At 42.3% G+C, this 18,538-nt stretch overlaps 1 protein-coding gene across 1 annotated transcript in view; it reads right to left on the reverse strand.

Annotated features, from left to right (window-relative positions):
• The window catches only part of LOC124719969 (ankyrin-1-like), a 64,692-nt gene that overhangs the window by 14,121 nt on the left and 32,033 nt on the right, over window positions 1-18,538 (reverse strand). Inside the window, exons 2-3 of the mRNA XM_047245187.1 lie at window positions 11,158-11,731; window positions 7,032-7,178 (exon numbers count right to left, since the gene is read on the reverse strand). Coding sequence (XP_047101143.1) covers window positions 7,032-7,178; window positions 11,158-11,720 — 710 coding nt within the window. The 5' untranslated portion in view covers window positions 11,721-11,731. The remainder of the gene's footprint in view (window positions 1-7,031; window positions 7,179-11,157; window positions 11,732-18,538) is intronic.

Genomic DNA, 18,538 nt, shown 5'->3' on the forward strand with positions numbered 1-18,538 from the left:
TTGAAACGTGTATATTTTGTAAGCGATGACATTAAACTATATTCAGGACTGTGGAAATAGAAATGTCCTGTGCTGCCTCTTCTGCTCCCAGTCAGCCAGTTTGATAGCCTGCCCCTCTTTATTTTTTAAAAAACTCACCATTAATAGCGGATGACATTATTTGTAACCGGGAGAACAAGAATTCTTCAGAAAATTTGGACTCTTTATTGCCTAATAGCTAATAACTTCTTGTTTTGTGTGACAAAGTAAAATACAGGATACATAAAACCAATATAGACAAGAGACAAGCAAGAAAGTACACATTTCAATACTTATCTCCTGGCATTTTTTCTCTCTAATCTTGCTACAGCTTTAAATGGCGTGCTTTTGCTTTCTGCACAAGAATCTATTACCTCACCAAAGTTGGTCAAACTTTTTGCTGCATTAAAAATCGAAATTTCGTTACCTAATACTGAAAAAGCTGTTAATACAAATAATACCCAAGACTGGTGTGGTTTCTGGATCTTATTACATCTATTTTGTCGCTGGATGCTAAATAAAACAAAACAGGCCTTTCTAATATTGTACCAATTTAGCGAGAGTGTTTTGACACAAATGGTCATTTTTAAAACACGATAGAATATAATTCACTAAGTACCAATATCAAATGCCTATTAGGCCTACAACAAGCAAAAAGCTTTATGTTAGGAAATAGTTTCACATTTCGTTCATACGCACCAGTTTCTTAAGCACGAGATCGGAAAGTAGTATTACGAAATTCTTATATAAATTTGGAATAGTCTCGTCCTTCCATAATTTGTGTGATGTCCTCGTTTATTCTGCTTCCTTGTTCTAACAATCTTGTCATCACCAATTCTGTGGATATTCCTGTCACTGTCAAAATTTGTTCGCCGATCAACTTCAGTAACCCTGCCAGAATCACTGGTTTAGTTACCCCGCGATTGTTCTGCCATTAGGCGTTGTTACAAATTCGTACAAAACGCTTTCTGCGTTACTTCCGAATCAGAACTTAAGCGGCTGATAGCCGGCGACTGTACAACTGGTCCTTACTAGTGTAGCAATCTGGCCAGAAAGTTTCTGTCAAAATTTCATTTTCTTGGATACAACGAGAATACGTAATCTTACCCACTTGTTATTCCTGCAGTTGTTTATTTCCATTCTGGTAGACTGAATCTATGGATTTCGCTACGAATTATAACAAAGCTGACCATTCGAAAATCCAATCAACCACATCATCAGACAGCCACTGGCATTCATCCGTTCGGCTTTACTCAGCTCAGCTCATACGGGCCCCATCCCCTTTTGTCTGCAGAAAGTTTATTTTCTAGATGCGATGAGGATTCTCCTGACATATCACATACACCATGCACGCATTCAAAAATCAACTTACGATTCATTCAGAAATGAACTTAAAATGTGTTCAGAAACCAACAAGGATGAGTTTCAAAATCATATAAATGATCGATAGATCAACGTGGTCTGGATGTTAGGCACTTTGTGAAACAAGTTTTTTTTCCCTTGAGAACATGAATTTGGCGCCCCCTTTTCCCGGTACCATCTAGCTGCTTGCTGTGACTGCTTGCACAGTGGAGAGCCACATTCCTGTAGCCAGAAGCGGGAGAATATGCTTCACAAACGCGACTCAATTGCGCATGCGCATGAGCTCGCTCTTAACTGCTAACACGAATGTAATGTCAACAGTTGTGACTTCACGGTCATCGGAAGGAATTTGTTGTTATGAAGTATTGCACAGTCTTCCTAAAGCCTTTGACACATTTTGCTGTTGGCAGACGCTTGCATGAGGACTCTGTGTTGTCATCGTATATGGTGCATTTCCTTTGCATTTCAAGTTATTTTGGTTTTTTTCTCTCGTTAAGTTTCATTGTTGCAGTATTATTCTGCAGTTGCGGGATACAGTAATATCATTTGTTAGAGTAACGGTTCTTGCTAGTCAAAATTACAAAAATTTAACTGAAAACTAAAACAATGAAAAATTCCCAGAATTCTAAAAAATTACCAGGTTTTTCCTGGTTTTCTCCCGGATGAAAAAATTCCCGTGTCCTTGAAATGCAGCAAATAGTTGAAACTAGCCAATAATGTGGAATTGAACACTTCATTTCAAACAAACTGGCTGCCTCAGCGGAAAAGATCAATAAAAGCTGAATTACTTCAGCAAAGCGACAAAATTAACTTCATTGTTCTGCAAGATAATTAATGCTTGACTGTCAGAAAGGTGGAAATTGTATTAAAATCTGGAATTAATGACATATTTTAATCTTCCATAATTGTGTGAATGTATTTTAATTCACTTGATATCTCCCAGCCACAGACACCACTCCCTTTCATTTGACATGACAGCAGTGAATGAAGAGGAAACGGGTAAAGTCACTAAATGTGAACACAGATCACCCCCCCCCCCCCCCCAACTACAAGACAACCTGATCTGCGCATCAACCCTGGATCTATGATATTTCTTACCAGGGCAATACTAGATGGTTAGATGGTGGCGCCACCCCCCCTCCACCCCTCCCTCAAGCGCTTGAGATAGGGCGTAAAAAAAAACTTTTCAAAAAATGTTCATTTTGTAGCGCACTTCTTCCTGAAGAGTCCTATGCATAAAACATATAACTTCGAGGAAATTTAGGACACGGTATTTGGTCTTAAGTGTGCCAAAGTGCAGTGCCACGCCTCTTAACACAGCGTTCTCTTACTGCACTGCACGCCACTGCACTTTGCACTGTGTGACTCAAATGTGTATTTTGTAACAGATGCCATCGAACTACATTCAGGACAGCGGAAATTAAAATGTCCTTTGTTTTTTAAACAAAATAATCTCGCAATTAATACTGGATGGAATTATTTGTAACCGGAAGAGGAAGATTTCTTCGGAAAATGTCGATTCTTTATTGCCTAATAGCTAATAACTTTCCGTTCTGTGTGACATAAAATGAAATACAGGATACACAAAACCAGGTAAGACAAGAGACAAGCAAGGCAGTACATATTTCTTCAATCCTTGCATTCTTTTCTCACTAATCTTGCTCTAGCTTTAAATGCCGTGCTTTCCTTTCTGTGAAAGAATCTGTTACCTCATCAAAATTCGTCAACTGTTTTGCTACAAGAAAAATCAAAATGTCGTTGTCTAATACTAAAAAAGCTTTTAATACAAATAGTACCAAAGACTGGTGTGGTTTCTCGATCTCATTACGTCTATAGCCACTGTTTGCAGGATGAAAGAAAATAGGCCTTTCTAATATTGCAGCAACTGTAACACACACCAAACAAGCGAGATCGTTTTGGTAACAATGGTCATTTTTATAATACAGCAGAATATAACTCTGCCAAGTAATAATATGAAATGCCTGTTTGGCCTACTACAAGCAAAAGGCTTTATGTTAGGAAATAGTTTCATGTTTCATTCATAAGCTCCAGTTTCTAAAGCATGAGATCGAAAAGTAGAAAAGTAGTAGTATGAAATTTTTGTATAAATTTGGAACCGCCCCGTTTCTTCTCCTTCCTCGTTCTAACAAAATCTTCTCATCCCTAATTCTGTAACTATTCCTATCATTGTCAAAGCTCATTCTCCAGTTAACTCTACTAACTCTGCCAGAATCACCGGTTTAGTAATTATCCAGCGATTATTCTCCAGTTAGGTGTTATTACGTGTTCGTACAACGCGTTTTCCGCGCTACTCCCAGAATGGAACTTAAGCAGCTGCTAACCAGGAAATGTGCAACTTGCCCTCTCTAGTGTAGCGACCTGGTCAAAAATTTTCTGTCCAAACTTTCATTTTCTCTGATACAGCGACAAGATAATACGTTAATATTTCGTATCTGTTATTCCTGTTAGTCGTTCATTTCCACTCTTGTAGTCTGAATCTACGGACGTAGCTATACGCTCATCATCTGCATACCAGTCAGTCACACACACATACTACATTCACCCGTGCGGCTTTATTCCGCTCAGCTCGTGTAGCCCCGTCCCCTTTTGTCTGCAGGAAAGTTTATTTCCAGATGCGACGAGGATTCCCCTGGCAGGTACATCACATACACTATGCACGCATTCAAAAATCAACTTATGATTCATTCAGAAATCAACTTAGAATGTGATCCAAAATGTTCAAAAATCAACAGCGATGAGCTTCAAACTCTCTTGAATAATCGATAGACCAATGTGCTCTAGATGCTAGGTGCTTTGTCAAATAAGGTTATTTTTCCTCAACAATACGAATTTGCCCCCCCCCCCCCCCTCGCCACCGAAATTGCCGCCTGGTTCAGATACTCCGGTTTGCTGCGTGCCGAACCAACAGCGACATTCCTCTTTCCAGAAGTGAAAGAAGTTACTACTCAGACGCAACTCAACTGCACATGCGTGTGATTCCGCTCGTAACTGCTTAAATGAATCTGATGTAAACAGTTGTGACTTAACACTCATCGGAGGTAATTTGTTGTGACGAAGCACTGCATTGTCTTCCTACAGCCTTTCACACATTTTGCTGTTGGCAGACACTTGTATGAGCACTGTGTTTTTTTGTTTATATATGAACCATTTCCTTTGCATTTAGATTTCATTCCCTCGTTCATATTTTGTTGCTGCAGTATTATTCTGCAGTAGCAGGATACAGTAATGTCCTTTGTTAGCGTATCGGTTATTACCCGTCAAAATGACAAAAAATTAACTGAAAACTAAATCAATGAAAAACTCCCGGGATTCTAGAAAATTCCCGTTTTTCCCGATTTTCTTGTGGATGAAAAAATTCCTGGGTCTTTCCCAGATCTTCCGGGCCGTATACACCATGTAATAGTCTTGTTAGCAATGGTATCAAAACCCTTCTGGAAATCAAGGAATATGGAATCGATCTTAGATCCCTTGTCGACAGCACTCTTTACTTCATGGGAATAAATAGCTAGCTGTGTTGCACAAGAACGATATTTTCTGAATCCGTGTTGGTTATGTATCAATAACTCATTTTCTTCAAGGTGAGTCATAATGTTCGAGTACAGTATATTCTCCAAAATCCTACTGCAAGCTGAGGTCAGTAATATGCGTCTGGAATTCAATAGGTTACTCCTATTTCCTTTCTTGAGTAATGGCGTGACCTGTGCTAACAGACCTTTCGCCAAGTGAACGGTTGTATATGATTGCTAAGAAAGGCACTATTGTGTCTGCATACGCTGAAAGGAACCTGATTCGTATTCCATCTGGACCAGAAGACTTGCCTTTCTTAAGTGATTTGAGTTGTTTCACAACACCTAAAATATATACTTTTATGTCACTGATGCTAACAGCTGAATTCTTGAATAGTTACTTTGCCTTTTTTCGTGAAGGAATTACGGAAAACTGTATTTAGTAACTCCGCTGCAGTGGCACCACCATCGGGAACATTTCCATTGCTATCGCACAGTGACGGTGTTGACTGTTTTGTCACTGGTGTACTTTACATACGACCAGAATCTCTTTGGGCTTTCTACCACATTTTGAGACAATGTTTCATTGTGGAAACTATTAAAAGGGAATTAGTCAAGTCCATTCAAAAGACTCCTGCCACATTATCCACATTAAATTACTTGTTTGGCTCCCACGTTTCCCTTTGTATAGGGGAGAAATTTCTGTATTATACAATAGCTTATTGCATTCTGCTCTGGTTAATTTGAAAAGTCGAGTCTCACTGCTGTTGGTCCTGTGTGTGTGTGTGTGTGTGTGTGTGTGTGTGTGTGTGTGTGTGTGTGTGTGTGTGTGTGTGTGTGTGTGTGTGTTACTGAAGCATAAATTGGTCCGTACTTTATTTTGAAATCCACCAGCTATTGAGTCATCTTGCAAACATGTCAGTTCACTTTGAGATGGCAGTATATTTTCAGTAGGACCAACTATCTTTGCCCACGTCGGTTGCTCTTTTCTAAAAATAAAAGTTAAATATACCATGGAATTATACAAAACTTCTCCTCGGTGAATCAAAACCACTACTCATCACACCTGGTGACCTCCATCATCCATCAGTTTGTTTACGAGTGACGATCCATACAGTGCTGTACGCATCTCCAATCAGCCACACCCACTGCATTTCTCACTTCTCGAGAGCAGATGCCTCAACCATTAGACCAGCTGAGTGTGTTTGCTGGCGTAGATAGAATTACCATTGTGGATGATGTTTTTACCCATGGTTTGCAGACACCATCACAAAAGGTTCTCCCGTACATCATCTGAAGTAAGATAACAAATCCACGGATCCGATTTTCCTCTTGCTACTCTTCCCACAAGTCCCCCAGGATAAATTCTAGTGGAAGTGTCGATGAGACACTGAGTCAGAAGTGGAGGTGTGCTCATGCAGCCTACTGCTCAAGGAGACTGCCTGCAATAAGCAGCAAATCTGGGCTCCTGTTACAGTGTGGCACAGATTTCCAGTAGTCACTACAGACGTAACTGACCAGGGAACCATTTAAGGAATATTCGAATTACATTTTAAGACATACCCAAAACAAGCTGTATCCTCATTACTGTACTAAATATTAACTTTTTGTCATTATTACTTCTATTTCTATTTACCTTTCTTTTGCCATTTCTTCCGGAGTGTCTTCAACAACATATCTACAACCATTCACATAGGTTCTGTTGAGTGGAATTGCGTGAAAAATCCCGTTTCCATACCCATTTAATTCAGAATCAATTTGTAAAACACACAGTCATCACTCAAAACAAAATCTAGATTCAACACATCAATATATAAAGAATATATAAAGAATGGGTATTATTTGTATGGGACACTTCCTACGTAACTACAGTTGAGTGACTCTGAACTGAACGTAATTCTCACTGCAAATACAGAGAACGAGAAAACTTCTGCATATGTGCTCAATCTTCAAAATATCACAGCCAAAAAAGTGAGAAAGGAGTAATGTTTAATGGCAACTGTAACCTCTATCCAAAAACTGAAGGAATCTGTATTTTATTTTATTTAGTGTATCGGCTGGTTAATGCCAAAATAAGCAGTACTGTGAGGGTAAGACTTTGGCACCTGTGGTAACACAACTCACCGGAAGCGCGAGACGGCTGCGTCATCAGGTGGAGGGGTGTGTCGGGCAGACGTCGGAGGCGCAGCTGCAGCAGGAGTCCGGCTGTGGCCGCTGTGGGGTTGACGGTCAGAGTTGGGGGTGGGCCCGCCCCCTGTGGCGGTTGGCGAGCTGCACAGAGAAACACTGTGTGGATGGGCGTGTTCACACAGGGGCTCACTGCAGGCGGTACAGCAGAGGGACTGTCCACCGGGGTAACAGTACACTCAGTGCCAACAACACCAGCCTGTCACTTAATGTGACTGTGCCACCAATTAACTGATCTTTTTCTGCACTACTTCTGCTATATTCCCCATTAGCGTAGCTTAACATGCAAAACAAAAAATTGTTCAAAATGAAGCACAAACCAAATTCTAAACATAAGGGCCAACAATTTTGCTGCCCTGACAGAACAACTTTCAGACAGAATTTAGAAGCAGTGAAAGTCAACTGGCTGCTACTTTTGGTTGTGAGGTAATTTGAAAACTGATATATGGATGCTGAATTATATCACTGGAGGGAGAGAGAGAGAGAGAGAGAGAGAGAGAGAGAGAGAGAGAGAGAGATCCAGCGATAGAGAAACAAACTGATAAGTTGGAATATCAACTTACTGTTGAAACTATATGGTCATGGATATGCAGGCGCTGTTTTATGTGAAGCCTGAGGGAATGACGAAGATGGACAAGAATTACAAGAGCTATGCTATAAAAGTTATCAGGAGTATATTCAAAATCTGCATTTGAGTAAAGCAAATAGAACTGTACATATGTGTGTAATGTCTCTACAATTCGATTCATTGAAAAGAGAGCAGTGGTGATGTGTTTCTTAAACAACAATTTTCGTGTTGAGCAGTTTGCAGCAGAGGCCACCATTAAAAGAAAAAAATGGATTACGCAGTGTATGCAATTTTTATATGATGGACAATGTTTACAACTTGTGAAGTAACCTGTAGTCTATTGAATATGGATTTTTTTTTAATTGAAAAGGAAACAAAATAGACTTGTATGGAGCATATGTATCCGAGAGACAGAGGCAACAAACGATAGCTGGATGAAAACGTCACATCAATACTGACGTTGTGGGAGATATGTCTTACACCTGTAGGTGGACAGCAAATATAATCTGCTGTATGCCAGTAGCAGGAAACCTGATAGGATTCCCTGGACGACCTCTGGTGACGCCACAGGGAACTTCAAACAAGACCGGGGGGGGGGGGGGGGGGGGGGGGGCAGAGATTGCCTGTCTGTTTAGTGAAAGGAAATGCACGGAAAATATTCAGGACGATAGCTGAACAGAGACGAGAAGGAAATGTGATTGTAAGTCACAGCATTGAGTGTGACAATGTTACTGTGCTGGCTGGAGTATTCTCTTCTTGTTTGCCCCCAGTGTGCATGAGTAGCCCCAGCGCTCATAGCTCCTGCTTTACTGGATATCTCAGGGAGTCATACCCTGCTCTTTGGTGCCAGTCACCTAGGGGTAGCGTCTTTTTTAGTAATCAGGAAAGTCCTCAGTCCCGGGTTTGAACCTCACAATCACTTAAATTTTGAATAAGAATCATCAGCATTGGTGTCTGAAGACTTCCAGCATAAGGTGTCACCCTCTTTCAGCCAACAGCCTTTCCAAAGAGGGCGGAGGGCCGACAGAGGTTCAGGGCACACTCTTTCCCTTGAGGTCTGAAACTGCCCCTAAATGAGGAAGAATTGGCAATGATCAACAACGTGAGGATACAGAAGGCAATGTAAACCACTGCTTAAAGATACATAACGTCCGTCAATGAGGCATGTGATTCAATAAGTCTGTGCTGTACAGACTCTCCATTGGCAAGACTAGTCCCCCATTCAAACCTCCAGGCGAGGAGGCCCAAGGGGGAGGTGACCATGAGAAAAAAGTTGAGTAATCAACAAAAGGATAACGTTCTACGAGTCGTCATGTGGAAAGTAAGGAATTTGTATGTGGTTGAGAAGCTAGAAAATAAGAAAAGGGAAATGCTGAGGACGTATCTAGCTGTAGTGTGTGTCAGTGACGCGGAAAGAAAAGGGAAAAGGGAAAGGGGAAAGGGAAAGGGGAAAGGGAAAGGGGAAAGGGAAAGGGGAAAGGGAAAGGGGAAAGGGAAAGGGGAAAGGGAAAAGGAAAGGGAAAAGGAAAGGGAAAAGGAAGGATTTCTGGCCACATGAGAATAGGGTAGTAGCAACAGCAGCAGATAACATGAGTAGGATTCAGTATCAATAGAAAGGCAGGGCAGAAAGTGAGATACTGTGAACGGATGAGTATAGATGTTCTCGTGAGAATCGAAAGCAAACCAACAACATCCATAGTTCAGGTATACATGATGACGTCGCAAGTTGAAGGTGAAGAGAGAGAAAGTATGAGGATATTGAACACGTAATTTGGTACATATGTAATAGTCATGGAGGGATTGAAACACAACTGTAGGGGAAGGAGTAGAAGAAAGGGTTACACGAGAATATGTACTTGACAATAGGAATAGGAGAGAAGTAAGGCTAGTTAAGTTCTATAGTAAATTTATCCTAGTAGTAGCTGGTATAGTCTATTCAAGACAAGGGGGTATACTTGGAAAAGGACTGAAACATGGGAGGTTTAAAGTCAGATTTTGAAATCAGATACTGGACAGTACAGCAAACCCAGGAGTACATATAGACTCATAACAATTTAGCAGTGATGAAGAGTAGGCTGAATTTTACGAGACTGGTCAGGAGCAATCGGTGTACAAAGAAGTGGAATACAGTAGTACTAAGGAAAGAAGAGATGAGATTTATGTTCTCTGAGGCTACAGATACTGCGATAATTAACAGCTCAATAGTTGGAAAGAAAAACGTAGGTACAAAGAAGCTAACTGTGAAGAAACCATGGAAAATACAGGAAAACCTTTAGTTGATCAATCAAAGAAAGAAATTCAAAAATATTCAGGAAAATTCAGTAATTGAGAAATATGGCACTTAAGGATGAAATGAATAGGAAGTGCAGAGAAGCTAACGTGAATTGGCTGCACGAAAAATGTGAAAAAATCAAAGAAGAAATGATTCTTGGGACAACTGACGCAGCATATAGAAAAGTCAAAGCAATCTTCCACAGAATTAAAAGCAAGCGTGGTAACATTAAGAGCACAATGGGAATTCCAGTGTTGAATACAGAGGCGAGACCGGATAGTTGGAAGGAGTACACTGAAGGCCTCTCTGATTGGAACAACTTGTCTGATGGCGTGACAGAAGAACAAGCAGGAGTCGGTATGGAAAATATTGGTGATTAGAATCAGATTTTAAAAGCGCTTTGGAAAATTTAAGATCAAAGAAGGCATAAGGTATAGACAACATTCAATCACAAGTTCTAGAATCATTGGAGGAGGTGGCAAAAGGTCTATTCTCACTGGTGTGTAGAATGTATGAGTCTGGCAATATACAATCTGACAGAGAGAGAAATATAATCATCACGATTTGGGAGACTGCAAGAGCAGAGAAGTGTGAGAATTATCGCACAATCAGCTTAACAGCTCTAGCATCCCAGTTGCTAAGAAGGATAATACACAGGAGAACGGAAAAGAAAATTGACGTTCCGTAACATTCATAGGATTTGTGGTCCTGGCGAAAGCGTTCGGCAATATCAAATGTTGCAAGATGTTTGAAATTCTGAGAAAAATACGGGTAAGCCACAGGAGAAGTCGAGTAATTTGCAATATGTACAAGAGGCAAAAAGGTAAAATAAGAGTGGAAGACGAAGAGCGAAGTATTCGGGTTAAAAAAGGTGTCAGATTGGGATGTAATCTTTCGCCTCTACTGTTCAATCTATATACCGAAGAAGCGATGACGGAAATAATGGAAAGACTGAAGAGTGGAATTAAAATTCAGGGTGAAACGATATACGATTTGCTGATGACTGATTCCCTCAGTGACAGTGAAGAACAATTACATGGTTTGTTGAATGGAATGAACAGTGTAATGAGTACAGAATATGGAATGAGAGTAAATAAGAGAAAGGCAAAATTGATAAGAAGCAGTAGAAGTGTAAACAGCGAGAGACTTAGCAACCCACGACGAACAAAGCAAGGACGACGTCAAATTCACACTAGCACTGCCAAAAATGGAATCGTGCTTACCTGGCTTCTGCTGGTGGCTCACCGAGCAGACGGGTGACTTTGTTGACTTCTTGTGGGTAGTCGAGCACAGCGTCTGCCCAGCCCCACGTGGCCATCACCTGCGGGTGGTGCTTTATGAAGGCGACGGCAGCCCTGGTGGCGTCCGGGCACGAGTGCCTCACTGCCCTGACGGCCGTCGCCGCTGCGGTCTCGACGGCCAACTGCGAGATCAGCTGCCGCTCGCAGGCAGCCTTCAGGCCCGACAAGCCGTACTTGTCGGCCGCCGAGAGCAGCTGGGCGGCCGTGTCGGGCAGCTGGGGGGCCTGCAGGGTATACGTGTAGGCCACCAGGAGCCTCAGCACCGGGCCCTCCACGTCGTCGATGCTCACCTGGCCGCAGCTGGCCTCCAGCATGCCGTGCGCGAACATCGCTGCGAACACGGGGCTCGCGGCTGCCAACACGGCCCTGTGAGCCGCCACCCTCGTCTCGCCCGCCACGAGCGTCACCAGGGCGCCTTCACCCCCGTCTAGCAGGGCGGCCAGGGCCTCGGTTGTGGTGTTCTGAACCTCCGTAACTGCCGACATGGTGGGTGGTCCTGAAACACAGTGCCACTGAGCAGCCCTCACACTGCACCCTCAACACTTGTACGAGGCGCATGCATACCTGTATGAAACAACAGCTGTTGAAGTGTTGTCCACCCTAAATCAAATGCAACGTCACCAGTTTCCTTCAAATGACAATGGTCCGTACTGCTTCGTTATCACCTAAGGTTTGTAACTACCAGCGTGGTACTACGATAGACTGCTTTCACCTTCTAAAAATGTTATTGTTCTCAGTCAAAAGATGGTTTATATATGTCATAGCAAAAAAATGGCAAAGCAACAAACTTCCTTCAGCACTAAAGTTACAGGACTTATATTTAAATCTAAGCTCGTGGCACCTCTGAGAAAAATTTTCTTCCTCCTTATCTCAGGTTCCACAGATCAGTGACACATCAGAAGCAATGTACATGTAATGCAGAAATCAGTTTCCTTGGTGAATGTCTCAGGGTAGGCACGATTAAACTTGACAGGCCATCGTGGCCGAGTGGTTCTAGGCGCTTAAATCCGGAACCGCGCGCCTGCTACGGTCACAGGTTCGAATCCTACCTTGGGCACGGGTGTGTGTGATGTCCTTAGGTTAGTTAGGTTTAAGTAGTTATAGGTTCTATTGGACTGATGACCTCCGATGTTAAGTCCCATACAGCTCAGAGCCATTTGAGCCGTTTTGAACCACTGTAAGTCTAAATTCATTGGTATGTTTAACTCTCCTTTGAACAGATTGATATCTGCGTCTTGTTTCTTCAGAAAAAGATGCAGTGCCCACCTCCGTGGTAAAGAATGCTGCATAATACTATCGTAAATCATGTCGCCATTTTATCCGAATGTTGCAAGCTATGGTGTACCCAGGTATTTCCAGGTTGAGCAGTTTAGGAATGAAACTCGTTGGCTCTATTTCCAGAACATGTGTTGTGGAACTTTCGCACAAATATATATTTGCATCTCCTTCTGGCGTGGACATGTTTGTATAGCATCTTTGCCCCACAGAACGTTCGGATACTTATTAGATGATAGATACGTCATGGCTAAACCAAAGTAAGCTCCATCACAGCTCCAACAACACTCTTGACTCTCCTGGTCGTATGAGGGGGCAAACGACGGAGTCAGTGAAATAATTCCACACACTACAGTGTAACTGGTTTCGTAAATTCAGACAATTGGGTTTCGCGAGCACGGCGTCCACTTTTTTCGAAACGTGCCGAATCAGCATCTCCATTCCACCAGCGTAAGACGTCTGCCGGATCGTTACGGTGTTAACAGAGTGCCTAAGAATTCGTGCCAAGGCTTCTGTGGCGGCCGCTCGAAGTGGATGGAGACTTCGAGGCAGTGCTGCACAGAGCGCAGCGCCGGAGGTCAGCGCAGGGTCGCAGGCCAACACGTGCACTGAAGGCTTCTGGAAGCCACCCGACCAACCCAAGTCTTCCTTTCCCATCCCTCATTAGTTAGTTGTACATTTGCTTCCGTTTTATATCGCTTTGCGGTTTTTTTCGCCTCCCCATTCCAAGTATGCACTCAATGTTATAGGCTCAAAACTTTGGACACTGGAGTTGTAATCGCATAATGAACGGCTTTTTACTGTTGTTTACAGGTATTGTTACGGTATTTTCCTACATCCAAGTGCTGCTGCATGTCAATGAACGAAGTGGTAAAAGCTGTAAAGCCGTTTACATTTCCATACAGTCATCGAGCATCGACATGTTCCTCGTCTACGAAACAGACGTCATTGTCTTATAAATCTTTAATATATCCCGAGATCAGTGGTGTAGTATTCTACTTTATTGTGATACTCGCAACGCGACTGTAGTTTACACTGAGCTTTCGCAGATTCTTTCACTCAAAGAGTTTTCTAGGTAATCACAAATTTGCCAAGATACTGAGCAGGATCGTGTCTGAATTATTAGTAGACAGAGAGCCATGGTCCCGATCACCTTCAGCATATTTTGGAGACACAATCTTCGTGCGTGTCTGCGCCAAGTAACCGACAGAGAAACGTGTGTGAAATGCAAGTAGTGGACTGGATATGCAGGGCGCGGCGGTGACACACTCTGGGCTCACATTCGGGAGGACAGTGGTTCGACCACACACCGTGCAGTGGTCCGCAGCAGGTCTGCAGACAGAGGGCGAATGAGTGGATGTGGCTGCTTGTCATTTGTGTCTTCTGCACCGGTTTTCTGTTTGCTGTCCACCCACACAGGTTTTTCTTCATGGAGTCTCTCTCAATAGGAGTGCCGTGATGGTGCCCTAGAAGAGGCATTACCTTTACGGTACCTGTCTTCCATTATCGAATGTTCCAGAAATTACAACAGGTATTTAGCTGTCTGTGTGTCTTTTCCCAGGAAAACCGTGAGGAAGTGGTCTCATTTCGTCCATCATTAAAGTTGTTTACAAGGTTTCCAATGAGTACGACGTGCATTAAACTACTTTTCAATATTGATACAATTTCCAATGGTGGTGATGTTTCCTTCTACAGTGTAATTTCTGTGTGTGGGTCACACAAGTCAGAAATGATTTCACGGTGCCATCAATTTGGAATCATTACAGTCGTCTCATCAGTATGAATTGCAGAGTTCCTTATTCTTTTTCCATCCGAATTAGAAATTAATCAGCAAAAGCACTCTACGCCCTCTCGAAGGTTTTTTATTAATGAGAAAACATTTGACTGAGCTTTTGATATTAATGTTATCACTTTCTTCCACCCCTCAGAGGCGTTTTCGATGTGATGGGGCCTTCCACTGTAATTCCAAATGTCTGATGGCATCTGGTCTTTACCAACCAACTAGTCCAGAAATAGTCCAACAATCGACGAAACTAGTTTTTCAGACAGTATTTTCTGAATAGATAGCCAACCATGGTCCAATATTTCTAAGATAATATATCGTACTCCGGATAGATTGTTAGATAACAATGTCTTTCTTAGTTTTTCTTAAGAGGGGACTTCTTTCCACGTTGTTGATTAAAATGAAAATTGCAACTCGTAATCTCTTGTTCAGGAAATAAATTTCCAGCTGATTGGAATGGACATTAGCAACTTCCAGACTCACGATGAGAGAAGAAGGTTCGATCCGAGCACATTAATTTCATTTGTAAAGTAATAGTAAATATTAGGACTATGTAGTATGTCTCAAATACTGAGGTGCATTCTGACTCCTAACACGTACACAATTGTCTTCATGATTCAAACCAACTGTTAGTGGTTAAATTGTGCTCTAAGCAAAATTCTGCCAGGCAGCTTCCCCTTTCATTCCCTTACTTCAGTTCTTTTCTCCTCCAACTTTTCTTCCACTTCGTATTCCGACTATCGATTTCGAGTGCCGCATCACAAGTTTTCATCTCGCTTAACGATCTGACCAATTTCTTTTCTCTCTAAAAGCATTTCCTTAATCTCTTCGTCATTTTCGGAACCAGTTGACGTGCAGGCCAGTACTCCTGTAACTGGTTTGGCTGTGTGTCTGTCCTGGCTGTGGTAGCGACTTCACTGTGCAGCTCAGATAGCAATAAGATTAGTGTTTTCGGCCGAGAACGATATTAAACAAATTTCCAGTTACCTCGGAGAGAAATCTAAAGAGGAGCTATTCTCAAACACACACATTTCTTGCTACCAGATGCTGAAAAGAAGACAGGCATTGTGAAGAATCTAGCCACATCAAGATCAAGGACCCAGAGTAAAATACGTAAGCATAATCATCCGACTGAGCTACTTATAAAACTACGGGGGCGTTCGATCTGCAACGCTACACTTTTTTCTCGGCCAATTTCTGTTGGAAAAATGCGAAATTTGTGAGACATCGTGGAATATTCCCGCTTCAGCCCCTACAGCTTCATGGAATTCCAACAGCTGACAGCACTGTATGTAGCCTCCAAAATGGCGTCCGTAAAGGAGGTGCGACCCAAGCAGAGAGCTGTCACTGAGTTTCTTTAGGATGAAAACCAGAGCATCGGAGATCTTCATATCCGCTTGCAGAATGTCTGAGGAGATTTGGCAGTGAACAGAAGCACCGCGAGTCTTAGTGCGAGGTGTCTGTCAGCGTCAGAAGGGCTTACTGGTGATCAACGCCTGGCCTAGCAGCGTCATCGTCGCAGCAGGGTTGTGCATATCTGGCCGACCTCCACGTGTCGGTCAGCTGCAGACGGCTGTGACTCCTGCGATGTGGGAACGTGCTCTCTTTCAAGGTGACCGGTGGATCACTCAGAGCTGAACAACCCGCATCTCGCACCTTCCGACTTCCGTCTGTTTGGTCCAACGAAGGATGCACTCCACGGCAAGCAGTACACGGATGACGGAAGGTCACTGATGCAGCAAGACGTGAGTGGCTGGTCAACTGTTAACTCACTCGGTCAGTTTTATCAGTTTAATGAAACAACCAGATGAAACTGGCCATGTCAGCTATATCAACACTTTTTCAACCACTCTCTGGGTTTGCAATGTAACTAATTATTACGAATTGTCATCTCACATCGAAAGCGTAGCTTACCACGGAGCTGGGAGGAGCAGAATTTTGGTTCTCACGCTGGCACAGCTGATTTCAGGTGAATAACTTCAGTACTTTCGGAGATATAAATTTTTACCTAAGGGACGACTGTGATTGGTTCATCTATAGCATCAATTGAAACTACAACCAGAAGTACAGGTCCATCAGATCTAATTGTCTGGAATTTTCTTTAGTTTCATTACCACAGATTTCTGACTAAATAGAAAGTACTTTGGAAAATTATTATTTCATCGTGTTTTGGTTGTTTAAGTGTTTTGCAGGGTCTGAGGACATACGTTGAAATTTTATGGAAATTAAGTAAATGTGATAAAGTTTCTTGTACAATAGTGGAATTTGTGGCGTATGGCCGACTTACTTTGGTTTTGTAAAAGGCAGCCAGAAGGGTCGTTGAGTATTAAATCTGTAAGTAATTTATGTTGCGGAATGGAATCTAATTTTGTCTTCATTAAATTTTATTTAGTTTTGGAATTACGTGATTTCCAGTCTAAATTACATCCAGTAATCTGATTGGCTGACATAAAAATACCTGAAGTATACAAGTGCTCGAAATGATCTGATTGGCTGTTTAATATATTAGCCAATAGGAATTAGGCATATCCTGTGCGTATCAGTATGGCTTTGTGCCTCCGATCTACGAGCCGATGAAGTCGTTCGGGAGCCATCTTCTGGTAAACGCCTATGTTAAATCACGCTGATCAAATTTATTCCAAAATAAAGAAATTTGCGCGTTTTATTGCTTCTCTTGCCGTTGACAAAGAGCGACTACAGTACAGAATATTTTGTGAAAGCTTTAGATTTGTGAGTGATTTATTTTAGGAGATATTCGCATGTGAACATTTTATTTCGTACACAAACACTGCGCGGCGTGTTTCGTGCTGATTACGAGACATTATATGCATTATAGGAATGTTTCTATACTGAGTCTGGGCGAGTGATTTCACTGACTTTTGTTTTCAAGGTTTATTGGAATGCCGCAATTGTTAAATCAGCCCAGAATTTCGCCATTCTGCATGGTTTTCGAGGAGCTAAGGGCTGCACTGAGTGCAGGTGATTTCTGGAGGAGACAATATTCCATAAAAGCACATTTAGAAAGTCTGTAGAACCAACGTCAATACATCACAACTCCATTCGTATTGCTCTCGCACAGATCACGAAGACAAGTTTACACTGATCACTGCACACACAAAGGCACTATAATGATTCTTCACACACCCCTGAACGTGAATGGACCATGAGAAACTCCTAGTAAGTGATACGATGCATGTACCCAGTGCCATGCACTTCACAGTCGTTTCAAGGGTGTAGATAAGTGAGACTCAGTTTGGGAGGAGGAAGAATCACACTTATCTTTTAAGGGACTGCAACTGATTGGTTCCTCCAGTAAATATAAGGACCTTGCTGCTCTCTCACGTAAACAACTCTGATAATACGTAGCGAGTCCGTAATTATGAGCAATACATCATCCATCCGCGGTAACTATAGACTTTGCATTACTGTACTGAAACTTCCTGCAGAGCTGAAAGGAACATTTAGAACTTAACGGTCGTTAAATACTGGAAGAATCCCATAGTGTGTGGCGTTTTCAGTCCTTATTACGACCATGTGCTCCCTCTGAACGTCATCACGTCACCAGCGCACACAAATGCAACTGTGAGGCCACATAAATGGACGGCTGTGTGTCTATCAAACGTCGGTTTTCGTCATTTGGTTTTTTCCCTGTATGCAGACATCGTAAAGTGATAAATGGGCAGAATTACTCACAACAGAGTCAGTGCCCATACTGACACATACGATGAGTTTCATTATGCACTTAGCCGGGGATCTGCGATTGTGCAACACTAACGCATCGTAGGTAACATATGACACACGTCGCCCGGCTAAAAACCAGGACGCCCTTCCTGCTGAAAAAGACACACACGAGATTCTCCTGTCCTCCGGCAAAGTGGCTCTGCTTCCCCACTGTAACCACCAACCTCCGAATACCATGCAGTCCTTAAAGGACTGCTTAAAACCTGTTCGTCTCTAGAAGTCAGATCCCTTATCAGTGAAGAGCCGTCGAATGACTAATCAGTTGAGTGGAAAAAGCTAGTGAAAAGTCGAGAGGTATCGATTACATTTATCAAATCACCCACCAAATGTCTAAAGTATGGCAAGCTGCAATCATTCTGGAGTCTTATACATGTGAGAAACAGATTTTCTCTGGAAAAAATTAACAGCAGCTACTGCACCTTACAAACACATTTTCTTTTGCGAACTTCCAGCGTGTTGCAGTACCTTAGGGCGACAACTACTATTCATCAGTACATAAAAAAC

Source organism: Schistocerca piceifrons, chromosome 11 (genome assembly GCF_021461385.2).
Source record: "Schistocerca piceifrons isolate TAMUIC-IGC-003096 chromosome 11, iqSchPice1.1, whole genome shotgun sequence".
Taxonomy (NCBI): Eukaryota; Metazoa; Arthropoda; class Insecta; order Orthoptera; family Acrididae; genus Schistocerca; species Schistocerca piceifrons.